This window comes from Petromyzon marinus, chromosome 5 (genome assembly GCF_048934315.1).
Source record: "Petromyzon marinus isolate PM22_M1 ecotype Great Lakes invasive population chromosome 5, UKy_Petmar_22M1.pri1.0, whole genome shotgun sequence".
In the NCBI taxonomy this organism is placed as follows: Eukaryota; Metazoa; Chordata; class Hyperoartia; order Petromyzontiformes; family Petromyzontidae; genus Petromyzon; species Petromyzon marinus.
The window spans coordinates 18,519,297-18,532,853 of NC_133671.1; the positions used below are offsets into that span (position 1 = coordinate 18,519,297).

At 52.5% G+C, this 13,557-nt stretch overlaps 1 protein-coding gene across 1 annotated transcript in view; it reads right to left on the minus strand.

Annotated features, from left to right (window-relative positions):
• LOC116939162 (uncharacterized) overlaps nt 1-13,557 on the minus strand; it is a 58,260-nt gene that overhangs the window by 18,640 nt on the left and 26,063 nt on the right. The window contains exons 3-4 of the mRNA XM_032947230.2: nt 10,761-10,802; nt 8,176-8,287 (exon numbers count right to left, since the gene is read on the minus strand). Of these exons, the coding sequence (XP_032803121.2) occupies nt 8,176-8,287; nt 10,761-10,802 (154 nt within the window). The remainder of the gene's footprint in view (nt 1-8,175; nt 8,288-10,760; nt 10,803-13,557) is intronic.

Genomic DNA, 13,557 nt, shown 5'->3' on the forward strand with positions numbered 1-13,557 from the left:
ACGTGTGTGTGTGTACAGTACCGCGTTGGTGGGACACCCTAGCCTCGGGAGGCTTATATTCTGGACGTGTGTCGCAAAGGGACCAAGCCCAGCTCTCACAAACATGGGATTGTTTACATAAGCGACCATTCAAACAGGGCAAAGCAAGCGGTACCGCACAAGCCGGATCGCATTTAAGACGCTCCGGAAAGTAGCGGCACAACCAAACCTCTTTCAACCCTCACACACACACACCTGTTGGATTGTCAACAGGTGTGTGTGTGTGTGTGGACAACACACACACACACCTGTTGGATTGTCAACAGGTGTGTGTGTGGACAACACACCTCATTCCAGTAAGATATGTATGTGTACTGGATTATAAGACGCAACCCACCCCCCCCCAACTTTCTATTTAGAATACACGTGAAAAGCGCACCGTATAATGCGATAAACGTGGTAGTATTTTGAGTTTCTGTTATTGCAAGGCACTGCCTTGCAAGCCGTTAATTTGCAATCTGCAGATTAAAAAAACATAATTAAAATGTCAACTAACCAAAGCTATGACGTTACTTTTTTTTTATTAAAATAAGTTTACACCAGACACGTGATCGAAATAAAATCATCCGATTCATCGCCTCGTCCCGATGCGTTTTCGAGTTCGCGCCGCGCGTTTGTTCACCCGCAACGTCCGACGTTCCGCTCCCACGTGCCGGCAGCTTTTACACTAATATAGGGGTTTTGGGTAGGGTTAGATCACGTGAATATACAAATGTGTCGTTAAAACCGGCCACCACCCGACACAGCCATCTAGTAAGGGTTGCCACGTAAACAGAACGTGGCCAATTCGTCACTAGTACAGCAATACCGGTTGTGTGTTGGAGAGCCAAGCCACAACATTTACAATCTTACAACCAGCTTCATCAGGCGACAGCCAGATTTGTGAAGAAGTCTTGCTGTTTCGTTCCTTATATAGAGGCGTCGATGTGTTTACCACGCTTCTGCGCTCTTGCACAATTACGGGGGGGGGGGGGGATTACTAATTCAACGTACATTATGCTTGTGCATTATGCGAGCCCTTTGAACTTGTCCTTCCTGTCTATTGTGTTTATTAACATTGGTCGCGAATGCCTACGTGTTAAAACTGAGCTGCTGCATCGTCCCGGCATCACGCCGCGCATCAACCGCACGCGCTGCGACCCAAAAGGGTCCACCGGATTCTCCCGAGTCGCGTCCCAAAGTCCCAAAGGAATTCTAGATTTAAAGCTTTCGTGACTGCTAGGATCCATACTCTTTGGTTCTATTGGGTAAAGTCACCTACGTGACCTTACCGAATAGAACCAAAGAGTATGGATCCCAAAGGAATTCCCGCGTGCGACGACGGGGGGTGGGGGAGGGAGGAGAGAGCTTCTCGGGTTGAGACGCCCCGAATCGCAGATCGTCCGTCGGTAGCGTCGCGAGGGTTGCGGTCCAAATGTCTTTTGAGAGCGGAATTACGACGCCATTCCCGCACGTAACCGTTCTCCGTCATTGTAACCCCACCACGTACCCCAAACACTCATCCATTAACGGGGGGGGGTGAAGATAGCATATCTTTCTTTAGAATGTTTGTGTCATGTTCGGTTTCAGATGAAGCCAAATATCACGAGACCGAGAGATCCGCCCTCTGCCCATCGTGGAGATGGAGCGATAGAATCAGCTCGGTGGAAATTGTTCGCGAGGCAAGACCTGGAGATAAGGGGCTTGGGGGGGGACCTTCATTCATCCAGCAGTGGAGAGATCACAGCTGCTAAATATTGACGGTGCCCACAGACCGGAGTGGCAAGTAGGTTGCATCCCCCAAGTACTCGGCCCTCCTCAACGCCACGTGTTTATTTTAATTACACCCTTTATGTATTTGCGGCCCGTGCGTTTCTAATCACTGATAAATAACCACAGTCCAGCGAACACGTGAGTGGATGGGGGCGAATTAAAACCCACGTGGGAAGGGCGAGAGGAAAAACAATCATCCAGCTGTGGATTGACAAAGAGGGCTTGCCCATTAAGTGTTAAGATAACGCATCGGGGTTTGGGGGGTATGGGTATCTGTATGAATGGCCTTGAACTGCCGACATCAGCGACTGCTGACACGTGCAGTCACGAGGAGGAGGATGACGAGGAGAAGGGAGGAGGAGGGGGGGAGTTACTTAACGACTTGGAACTTAAACCCACGGTGACTGAACTATCAACAACAACAACAAAACCATCAAACAACGATGAAGCCACCGCTAAGCCAGCGTGTCCCATCGTGTGAACGCCGGCAAAAGCGAGTCGAGTCGAGTGAATGATTGGGGGCGGGCACATTTTGGCTCGAATCGCGCTGATGCGAAATGAGCCTTGGCTAAGAAACTTAGCGAACCCGGTGGAGCGGCCACGGATAACATCATTGGCTCGTGACGTCTGAAACTGGTACAGTCCTGGGACTCCCCTCCCCCCCGCCACTTCCACCACGAGCAGCACAAACGTGTACCTTTCACAAAGCCGGCATTGGTGAAGTATGGCTAAATGACCCCCACGCCGTTGTGAGACCATCATCCAGCAGTGGATTGACACGCACGGGCTGCACGTGTATACGAGTGTAATGATGTGACCACGCGTAATGATGTGACCACGTGCAACACACACGTACAGTAGGCACCCTCTCCATACGAGAACAAAAAAAAGATCCCCCGTATAGCCTTAACAGACTGTAGGGGCAAGTGCTGTTAGCGAGCACCTATGAAGGCCGGAACGGTACACGAGGGGGTGGGTGGCGAGCACCACGCCCGACCGCCTTTGTCTCCCCAGTGGCGATGTTTACACACCGCACCAAGTACTCATTTGAGGCTGAGTCGACAATACGAGTACGCACACTGTAACAAAGACAAATATCCCCCGTATAGCCTTAACGGACTGTTGTGGTAAGTGCTGTTTGCGAGCACGAAGGGCGGAACAGCGCACGTGGAGGACGGATGGCCATCACCACGCTCAGCCGCCTTTGTCTCCCCTGTGGCGATGTTTACACACCACCGCACCAGGTACTCATTTGAGGCCGAGTCGACCTAGGCGAGGGGCCCCAGGACAAGGTTCAAATCAATCGAACCCAGGTTGCAGACTGGGTTTCGCGGCGCGGCGAACCCACGAAACACCCCTCTCCACGTGTACGCACGTGTACGCACGGACACACGCACGCTCGATAGTTGAAGTAGGTGTGGGGTGGAGTTGTTTACGAGTCTGTTGAACGACCAGGGTGCGTGTGAGTGATTAATAACACCACCACCACTGTGCATGCGGGCGCACCCAAGACACCCGAGTCAGCTGCTCTGCGCGCCACGTGGACGCGAGCACGTGGCCGCCTATCGAAGAAGGCTGACGCCACCAACACGCACACGAAAAAAAAGATAGATTATAACCCCGCCCCTGTAGCCTCAACAGAGTTGTTGGGGCAAGTGATGGTCGCCGAGCGCTTGTCAAGGCACGGGAAGAAGGGGTGGGGGTTGTGGCCTGAACCCACGGGGAGCGATGGTGTTGCGGTTAGAAGCTACGCGCTGCGCTACGAACCCGGCGACCCGAGTTCGATTCACGCTCTCAAATGGCCAACGCCGGTGACGAGTATCTGCATCGGTCCCGGGCCTCCCCTAGGTCGACTCAGCCTCCAATGAGTACCTAAGTGCGGTGTGTAAAAACATAGCCACTGGGAAGACAAAGGCGGCCGGGCGTGGTTGGTGGCCCACCCCCTCGTGTGCCGTGTCGGCCTTCATAGCTGCTCGCTAACAGCACTTGCCCCAACAGTCTGTTAAGGCTACACGGGGGATATTAGTGGTCAGAACCCTCGCCCGGCCGCCTTTGTCTCCCTCGTGGCGATGTTTACACACCGCTTGAGTCGACTTAGGGGAGGATGAGGAGCTCCCCCCCCGCCCCCCAGTACCAAATTGTCGTCACTCTCGTTGGCCGTGAGCGAGAATCGAAAACTCGGGCCACAACTGACCTCTCGGCCAATGCCTTCCACATCAGCGCCACCACCACCACGCCCATTCATAACGCCAAAGATTTGCCCCACGCATGCCGGCGGAGACTTGAACAGTTTGAACGCACGTGGCGTTAAAAGGGTCGCCACAGAGCACGAGTGGTTTGTTGGGCCAGAACCACTTCCGCGACCGCCTTTGTCTCCCCAGTTTATTTGTTAGTTACACAGTGATAACACTGTGTAACAAACACACAAAAAACATTCCTGGGTAGTGTTATTTTCTAATTGCTTATGCCTCAAAAGTCCAGAAAATGGCTATGATTCCCCACAAACTTTGCTTTTGTGACCAGGACAGTGATATTTTGAAATGTACTTGTTTTCAATGAGAAAACGTGGTGTGCATTTGTGGTCATACCTTCACGTAAAGTCCTGGTCACAAAAGCAAAGTTGATGGGGAATAATAGCACCATTTTCTATACTTTTGAGGCATACGCAATTAGAAAATAACACTTACTACCAAGGAACAGAAATCGTGTTACATAGTGTAAAACTACACGTGGGGGCGCCATGATCCGTTCAGATAATCGTCGCTGATTTTAGCTGCGGCCACGAATAGAATTTAGGTCGCCGAGTTGGTAACACTGTGCGCTTAAACCACTAAACCACCACGAACACACACACACACCCACAAAGATAAAGATCCCCCCTCACCCCAAGTAGCCTTTAAACAAGCCCAAGGCTGTTGGGGCAAGTGCTGTTAGCGAGCATCTGGAAAGGCCGGGACGGCACACGAGGGGGTGGGTGGGTGGCCAGCACCACGCCCGGCCGCCTTTGTCTCCACAGTGCTGATATTAAACATCCCAGCAGCAGTGCCGGATTATCCTAGCAGCACAAGTAGCTACATATGTAGTAGCTACGGGCCCCGCACTTTCAAGGGCCCCGCTCTAAATGTTTTCAAGCTATCAATTCTGGTTCAGTGATTCTGCACTTGCTCTATTACTATAGTACTATACCGCCTTCAACTTTTACGAACGACTAGGGTGTTTAGGGCTAGCGATTTGTCGTGTTATCCAGCTGTATAGCGAATGAAAAAAATACACTTACTTTACTATGCAAGTTACAAAATGTATGTGTTTTCATATTTGTTGGGGTGGTTTTTTTTATATATAGGGCCCCTTTAGAACATTTGCTACAGGCCCCGCACTGAGTTTAATCCGGCACCGTCCCCCACACACACGCGGACACACGATGTGCACCGCCTACCCACACTCACACACGCGGCCACGTGGGCGCGACTCACATGGCCGAGATGCCCCCATCACCCCACCCACCGCGACCTCCTCTCGTCTCCTGTTCACCAACCCCCCCACCACTATCACTCCCCCTCCTCACCCCCCTCCTCACCCCCCGACACCCCTCTTCGTCCACGTCATCATCACCACCACCACTTACCACCATCACAACTATTACCACCACCAATATTATACCATCATCATTAGCACTCATTTCACCAGCATCATTCCCGCAATCACCACCACCATCAACCTCAGCTGTTACCACTATCATCATTACCATCACTATCCACCACCACCTTCACCTCAGCTGTTACCACTATCATCATTACCATCACTATCCACCACCATCATCACCTCAGCTGTTACCACTATCATCATTACCATCACTATCCACCACCATCATCACCTCAGCTGTTACCACTATCATCATTACCATCACTATCATTACCACCATCACGACCTACACCTGATGCATTACAATCGTCGTCACGACTGCAACAACAACCGGCGTCCGCCACTAAGTGGCGGTGACGTGAACACGGCGCTTGTGCCAGGCTAGGTGCACTTTAGCACCATCGTCGCCACCACCCACCACACCCCAACCCCCTCCCCACGCTGTGCTGGTTGTCGTGGTTAGTTGACAATGCGTCATCGTCACTGACGAGTGGCGGCTTGATCGAGACGGGGAGCATAGATGTGGTGGTGGGGGGGGGGTATAGAAGTGCAGTACAACAATTACTTATTTCTGAACTGCACTATGCGACCGACCACGTGACCCCCCCCCTCCCCAGCCTATAACACCTGATATGCATCGTGGTCGTCAATCCACTTAATATTCCGAGTTATAACGAAGGTAGTAGGGGCATTGCGGATTTGGCCACAGCCTCCACTGTACAGTGGATCGTTTTAAGTTCATTAATGAACAGTTTTTAGCAGAGCAGACACCCAGAAGCAAATACACATTCTTAAAATGTCAATGATAGTTTGTGAAAAAGTGACTTAAGTGTGTGTGTTTTTTTTGTACCAAAACACCCATTACTTAATGGCATTGGCCAAACATTCCAAAAGCAGGAACCTCTTGAAACGGAGATTTTCGAGACTGAAAAGTGTGACTTTCCTGCATAAATGTCGAACACCGTTATCAATGCAGTCCGTCATGAGTTTTTCGTTCTAAAACCTCACGTCATTAACAAAAACAATTGCGAACCCCCGCCGTGTGTCTTGTATGGTAACACATTAGTAGGCGTGCGACTGGGTAAATGTGGTAAACGTTTCATCGTCATTATCATCATCGCGAGATGATGATGGGGGTGGCGGGGGTGGAAGCTGGGTGATCGTGAATGTAGCACCCCACGCACCGCTTGCAACACACACATGCCGTTAATTGGCCGGTGACGCCCAATATTATAACCACCACCATCACACCACCACCGTCATCATATTTGTCATCATCACCACCACCATCAATGTCGTCATTGCCACTTGGCCCACGGAGGAGGCGATTGCTTGCGTTGCAACAACGGTCCCAACGATCGCGAGCAGCAGCCCGAATCGGCGACATTCCCAATAACCGCAGAGGCTTGGGGCTTTAACCGCACAGCCGCGTGACTCAGAACGATCGCATTCCCCGACAGCGGACGCCGGACAACCACGCGCACACCGCTTGACACGGGCGAGAACCCTGACGACCGCAAACAAAACAAGGCTTCCGGCCACCGTGCAAGAACTGCAATTTTTTTTTTATCGTCCACGAGAAGCAATATCGTGTCATGGTTTCAACCGCGCTGTAGCCGCTCGTGCTCGAGGAGAGAGGTCGGCAGGAATCGCGGACCAGCGGCCAGGCGGTGGGCCAGCGCCAAAAGCTCCCCCCCCCCCCCACTCTCCCCCCAAAGCTCTGTGGTCCACGACCAGATTAGGGTGGTTATTATCGGCCAATTAATGAGTGTTTACACGTGCGAGGCGGCAACGCTGTATCCCCACACAGGTGGAACGGGTGGAGGTCTGCATTTTGCTGTACCGCCCCTTTCCTGGCGAGCCAGGGTACGCGGGCTCCATCCTCGACGCCCACGGGAATAGTTTCACAACATTTGTGCGCGATCCACCAATCCCACAGCTCCGCAGTGCTGCATTGCAGGTGTGAGTGGCCATCACCGCCCGGCTGAGCGAGGTCCCTGACAACCGCACGCAGCTATCACCCCTGCAGCCGCAGTAAACACGAAGCCCACCAACGACTGCACCACACAGGTGTCTTCTTTCAATTGCAATCAGCAGATACCACGGGACGGCTAGCACCCGCAAGCAACTGATGCCCAAAAAACTGCAACAGCAACTGCAACAGGGGCGAGATTCCCAAAAGCGCGCGCGCGCGTGTACGCACGCACAATGCCTCCACATCCGCACAGATGCTCAACTCCCAACAACAACACGCGCGCAGTCGCAGAGTCCCTTACAGCTCCGACACGGGCGAACAATCGCAACACCAGAGAGACTCCAGACAGCCGCAAACACAGGCGGCCTTTTAACCGCTCACGGCTGTAGAATCTCGACAACCACACCCAGCCAACAAGGACGCGACAACTCCGTCAAACTCCGTCGACACGTCTGCCCTCCGGACCTCCAAAACAGGGTTGTGTCGATGCGTGGGCGGCATCAGTTGAGTAGCAACCGAGCGCTTGCAGGCGGTGCAATTGCACCAGGAGTTAGTCGCGGTTCACCGGAGGGGCCAGGGCACCACGGGGGGGTGGGGGGGGGATGTGGGGATGCGAGGATGTCCAGATGCTGTGGGGATGTGGGAACGTGGAGATGCGGAGATGCGGGTACGTGTGGATCTGGGGATGCGGGGATGCAGGGCACTGTGTATGTGGGGTTGCGGGGGGCTGTGCGGACGCGAGGGGGCTGCTGCGAGCCAATGTCCACCTGTATGTACTTGAGCGAGCCGCGCAGGATGTCGAGGTTGGACGTCTTCTTGGTGCCCATGTTGGGCACGTTCCTTTTGAGCGCCTCGAAGCTCTCCTTTAGCTGAGCCCGCCTGCAGATACCCACGCACGCGCACGCACACGCACACACGAACGCACGTCCGTCGTTTGCACCAGGGATCTGAAACTCCATTTTCCGATCGGCTGCATAACAAAATCGGTGGTGTGCTTGCCTCCTCTCGTGATGTCATGTCGGCAGACGTTAATACGGCACTGGTCATGCAACAACCCAATTACATACACAATCTATGTTAAATTCGTGCGGCCGTCCGTCAGTCCACTTCTGGATGAACGCCTTACCAAGGCGTGTCAGTCACGGGGCTTGTTTGACCATACTTCGCTACTCTGGTGCGTGCAGGTTGGTGACGGTCAGTAAACCGATAATCGACTTGATTTTTTTGAGCATTTTTTTTTCCATTTTACACGTGATTATCGATGTTGAAAAAGTTACATTAACAAAGCCCGTATCTCGATCATTCCCACGCCCAGTATGGGGTCTCATGAATAAACCAGCCATGTGTACAGAGGCAGCGTTACTTTGACGGCCCGGCCGGTGGGAGCGGGCAGAGCAAACCGCTGTGGACAGGAGCCGTCCGGCTCGACCCAGCTCGCTTGTTAAACACTCAAGCCGCCGAGGGCAAACGACTTAACAGTGTCAATTTGAACCTGAAACAAATATGTAAACAATCTCGGACACTCGGGAAAGCCTCGACTGAGTCCCATGACTCCTTTTCAGGAGGGTCCTGCCAACGTTCATAATGGCCCGTCAATGTTTTTGAGGATTCCTCTTTGTTGTCGCTTTTGCGTCGGCAGCTAAGAAATAGCTGCGCAGACATTTCCAGGAAATTGTCACGCTCGCTGTTGTTGTTATTATTATATATCCAATCAGGAATGAGTCTCAAGATAATTTTGGAAGGGGGCCTACCACATTGGGATGTTTTTGCCAGTTCCACGAACGAGAGTTTGGATTCATGTTTGAGTAAGCCGGGGGTGGGGGGGGGACCTGGAGGAAACCCCACCAAACACTGCCATCCCCTGGCCACACCTCGCAGCCCACACCCTACAACACCTGGCAAGCCCTAGTCACCATCAACCCCAAGTATTAACCGGGCTCATACCTGCTTAGCTTCCAAGGTCCGATGAGATTGTGCGCAAATCAGGGTGATTTGGTCACGGGGCACGATTCTGAACGCAGGCTTTAACCGCTGCAGAATTATAAATGGCCTCGATTTTTTTTTTCATTCAGGTAGGACAGGCATGTGACGCTGCTGTCCACGTTTAAGCGATCACACGCGACTCGCGGGGTAATCGCGCGTTTCACTCGTGACGCCGAATAGTCTGGATGTCGCTCGGCTCGTAGAACTTGACATTATGGGCTTGCACACGTTTAAATAACTATTGCGTCCGGCAGCCCGCATTTACCCCCCATCAGCCCCGCACCCTCCCGCCGATGGCCCCCCACCCATACCAACAGATAAGGGCATCCTCACCAGCCGGTGAGGATTTTTTATGAAAAAAATGTAAAGCCCCTTTGTCAATCCAGTCCAATGCCGGACAAAGGCCCCCCCCCCCCCATGCCACGTGCGCCAACGGGGTTGTTTTGATCACACTTCGCCAAGCTGCTTCGGTGCGGGTTGACGAAGGAGGCTTCTTCCGCGTCCAGTTCAGATATAAGCGCTTGCCGCCGATGTTAGCTGTGGCCCGGAGTCAAGGCCAGGTCGCCAGGTCGGTCATGGCAGGTGATCGTTTTTTTTCAAAAAGCACAAACCTGGCAGCGCCGTCTTCCGATAGCGGGCTCGCACCTCCGCGAGCCATCGACAGAGCTCGGTAAGGCGGTCGTGGCTATCGGCCCCACTAAGGTTGCCACCTCTCAAGTACAAATGACTGGAATGTATCGGTCGGGAGATGAAGAAGACATCTCACAATGCCGTCCCGGTTGGCGACTTGTTACGCAGCTGACAAAAAAAAAACCAGGACTTTTATTGCGTGCAGGGAAGATTTTTGTGGAAACTGCCCTCATTTCGGGAAGTGGGCCTTTCTTGACAGCCACTGCTCGAAGCGAGGTAGAAATATAAAACGTATAAATAGGTGATGTTTCAGAGAATGGCCCTTCTGCAACAGCTGCCCCTCTCCGTACACGAACGAGAGCCACTTCCCAAAAACCGATTGCACTGCACACGTTATTCTCTTCGGGGGCCGTTGTTGTCGACGAATGTGAGGTTTTTCGCTTTGTACAAATTAAAAACTCTCACAGCCGGTGTGCGACTGCGGTCATCCGGAACAGAGCGCGGAAACGGTACAACGACGCAACGCCCCGACGGACCCACAAACACGCTACTCCGCTGCTCCTGATGACACGGTTATCCGTGCATGACCACCTGGGTGTAGCATCCACATCAGCAGCCGTACGACAAGAAGAAGAAGAAGAAGCTTTTAGCCATTCGTAGCTCGTGCGCCGCCGCGAAAGGCGGCAAACCCGCCGACGCAGGTGTGCACTACCCCCCATTCCCCCACCGCTCCGCTCACCTGTGCTTCTCCAGCTTGTTGTGCGCCTCCCGCGTGCCGGCGCTGTAACAACAACAACAAAAAAACACACACACGAGGGGGGACAAACGCACGGAGCAGCGTCAGAGGACGGCAGGGACAGGAACACGCGGCCACTGTCGCACCGCGGGGGGGGTGGTGGGGGACGCGACGCCTCGGGGACAGGATGCATCACGGTCAAACGCCACCCGCCACCCACGCGGGAACTCGCGGCACGTGTGCGCTTTGCCCCCCGCCCCCCCGCCCCCCGCCCCCCCCCCCCCGTCACGATTCGCTTGCATGACGAATATCCCACGCGAAACGGCGCGCGTTTAACCACGAGCGGAGTGACCTCAGCGCGCCGTCCGCGGGGCGAACGACGTTTGCTTATCGTGGTTGCCACGCGCTCTCTCCACCGCTGCTCCGCACTGCCTGCAAACGGCGCCAGGCTGCTGGCTCGAGGTCACAATGGACAGGGCCCTATCAGGCTCGTGGGAATTTCTCGTTTCGAGTTATTTTCACCGCTCGGCAGCATAAACCCCACGGCAAGAGCGCGGTGCCGCTGTTAAAACGCGCCCTCTAAAAGTGCACGGGTGGCTCAGAGGTCGGACCACCGAGACGCCAGCGTCGGCATCCTGGGTTCGAATCCAAGCTTTGGCCATCTGTGATTCAACCGGGTTCTCACATGCGTCGAGTTGATGATTGTCAGTGCAGGCGCACGCAATAACCATCGCAATAAATCTGGTTCTGCGATGAATTATGCGAAATTCCGGCCCTGAGAATTCTAAAGATGGGTTTGACCGTCGTGCGGTGAACATTCCTCTCAGGGGCAGGGCGAGTGGGAAAGTGCTGCCCTCAACTGTGTGGACCAGAGGTCACTTAAAGGGACTTCAGACGTAGCTCCGTGATATCCACTTCCACGTGCCACTCTTTAACACTAAAGGCAGACATGGCCTGCGAGAGATCCGAACGGATCCATTGAAATGTAATTAATTATTTAAAAAATACATCCCAAACTGATCCATACGGTAGGCAGCTGACACTAGGGCTGAACGATTAATCGATTTCAAATCGAATTTTGAAACAATGCAATTAGTAAATCGCAAAGGCGGCGATTTTTCACGATTTGAAAAGTCCTATTACTTTCTTATTGGAATTGCTTTATTTTTTATTATTATTATAGCTTTATTTATTTAACTTAACAATTGTTATATGTTTGATTGTTCTATTTCAATTAAAACATTTTAATAAATACGTGTTGGAAGCAATTCATAGCTTTTAAGTTCTCATCCTTGCATTAGAATATATAGAGCAGTTCATATTTTGATGGTATCACGTGGTAATGCTCCATCACGTGTTTTTTTCTATTACACAGTGAATATTGAACTGAAGCTTGACTTAAAAAAATGTAATCGCTAATCGAAACGCAATATCTGTCAGAAAAATCGCAATTAAATATTTTCCACCAAATGGTTCAGCCCTAGCTGACACCCGGTGGTTGAACTCTGAGCAAGAGAGAATCTGACTGACGTCAATCATTAGTGCGACAAAGAGGGCAGCGCTTCGAATGGCTCCTCGTTCTTCTCGGCTGCTCCTTTCATCCGTAAGGGGAATTTAAATATCCCCGTCAATCGAATAAGAAGTGGATCACGTTCTTAGCTCCAATCATCACCCCCACCCCCCCCCCCCCCCGTTAAGCTTAATTCACGGATATTTTCTCTCCCTTCTCCCCTTGCACCCACACAGCCCCCCCCCCCCTGCCAACTCCACCCCCCCCCCCCCCCCACAACGTCGTCAGTGAATAATAATGATGATAATGATGAAGCTGGGGTGGGTCACTATGTACTGCTTTAATGGGAAACGGTGAAGATTGGAAAAACGTTCCGGCCAATTATAAAACATTACGAATGACAGCAACCCCAAATAAAACAACCTGCAAGTCTCATCGATTGAAGAAAGCGCACGTTGATCGCAACGCGGTCAAGAAACGATGGAACTTTACGCGTTTTAAATGATGAGCACATCCTTGTTTTTGTGTGTGGGTCCATGCCACACTGCGGCTTCGTGAATGTGTCAAATATCAACGGTTGCGAATCACCAGTGTTCAGCGATACCTACGAGAGACAAGCATCTGTGGGGAAATTACATTTAGCAAGCTCCCATTAAGGACGGCACAGCGCCCATTGAGGGTGCCACAGCACCTGTTAAGGGTGCCACAGCACCTATTGAGGGTGACACAGCACCTATTGAGGGTGACACAGCACCTGTTAAGGGTGCCACAGCACCTATTGAGGGTGACACAGCACCTATTGAGGGTGACACAGCACCTATTGAGGGTGCCACAGCACCTATTGAGGGAGGCACAGCACCTATTGAGGGAGGCACAGCACCTATTGAGGGTGACACAGCACCTATTGAGGGTGCCACAGCACCTATTGAGGGAGGCACAGCACCTATTGAGGGAGGCACAGCACCTATTGAGGGTGACACAGCACCTATTGAGGGTGCCACAGCACCTAATGAGGGAGGCACAGCACCTATTGAGGGTGACACAGCACCTATTGAGGGTGCCACAGCACCTATTGAGGGAGGCACAGCACCTATTGAGGGAGGCACAGCACCTATTGAGGGAGGCACAGCACCTATTGAGGGTGCCACAGCACCTATTGAGGGAGGCACAGCACCTATTGAGGGAGGCACAGCACCTATTGAGGGTGACACAGCACCTATTGAGGGTGACACAGCACCTGTTAAGGGTGCCACAGCACCTATTGAGGGTGACACAGCACCTATTGAGGGT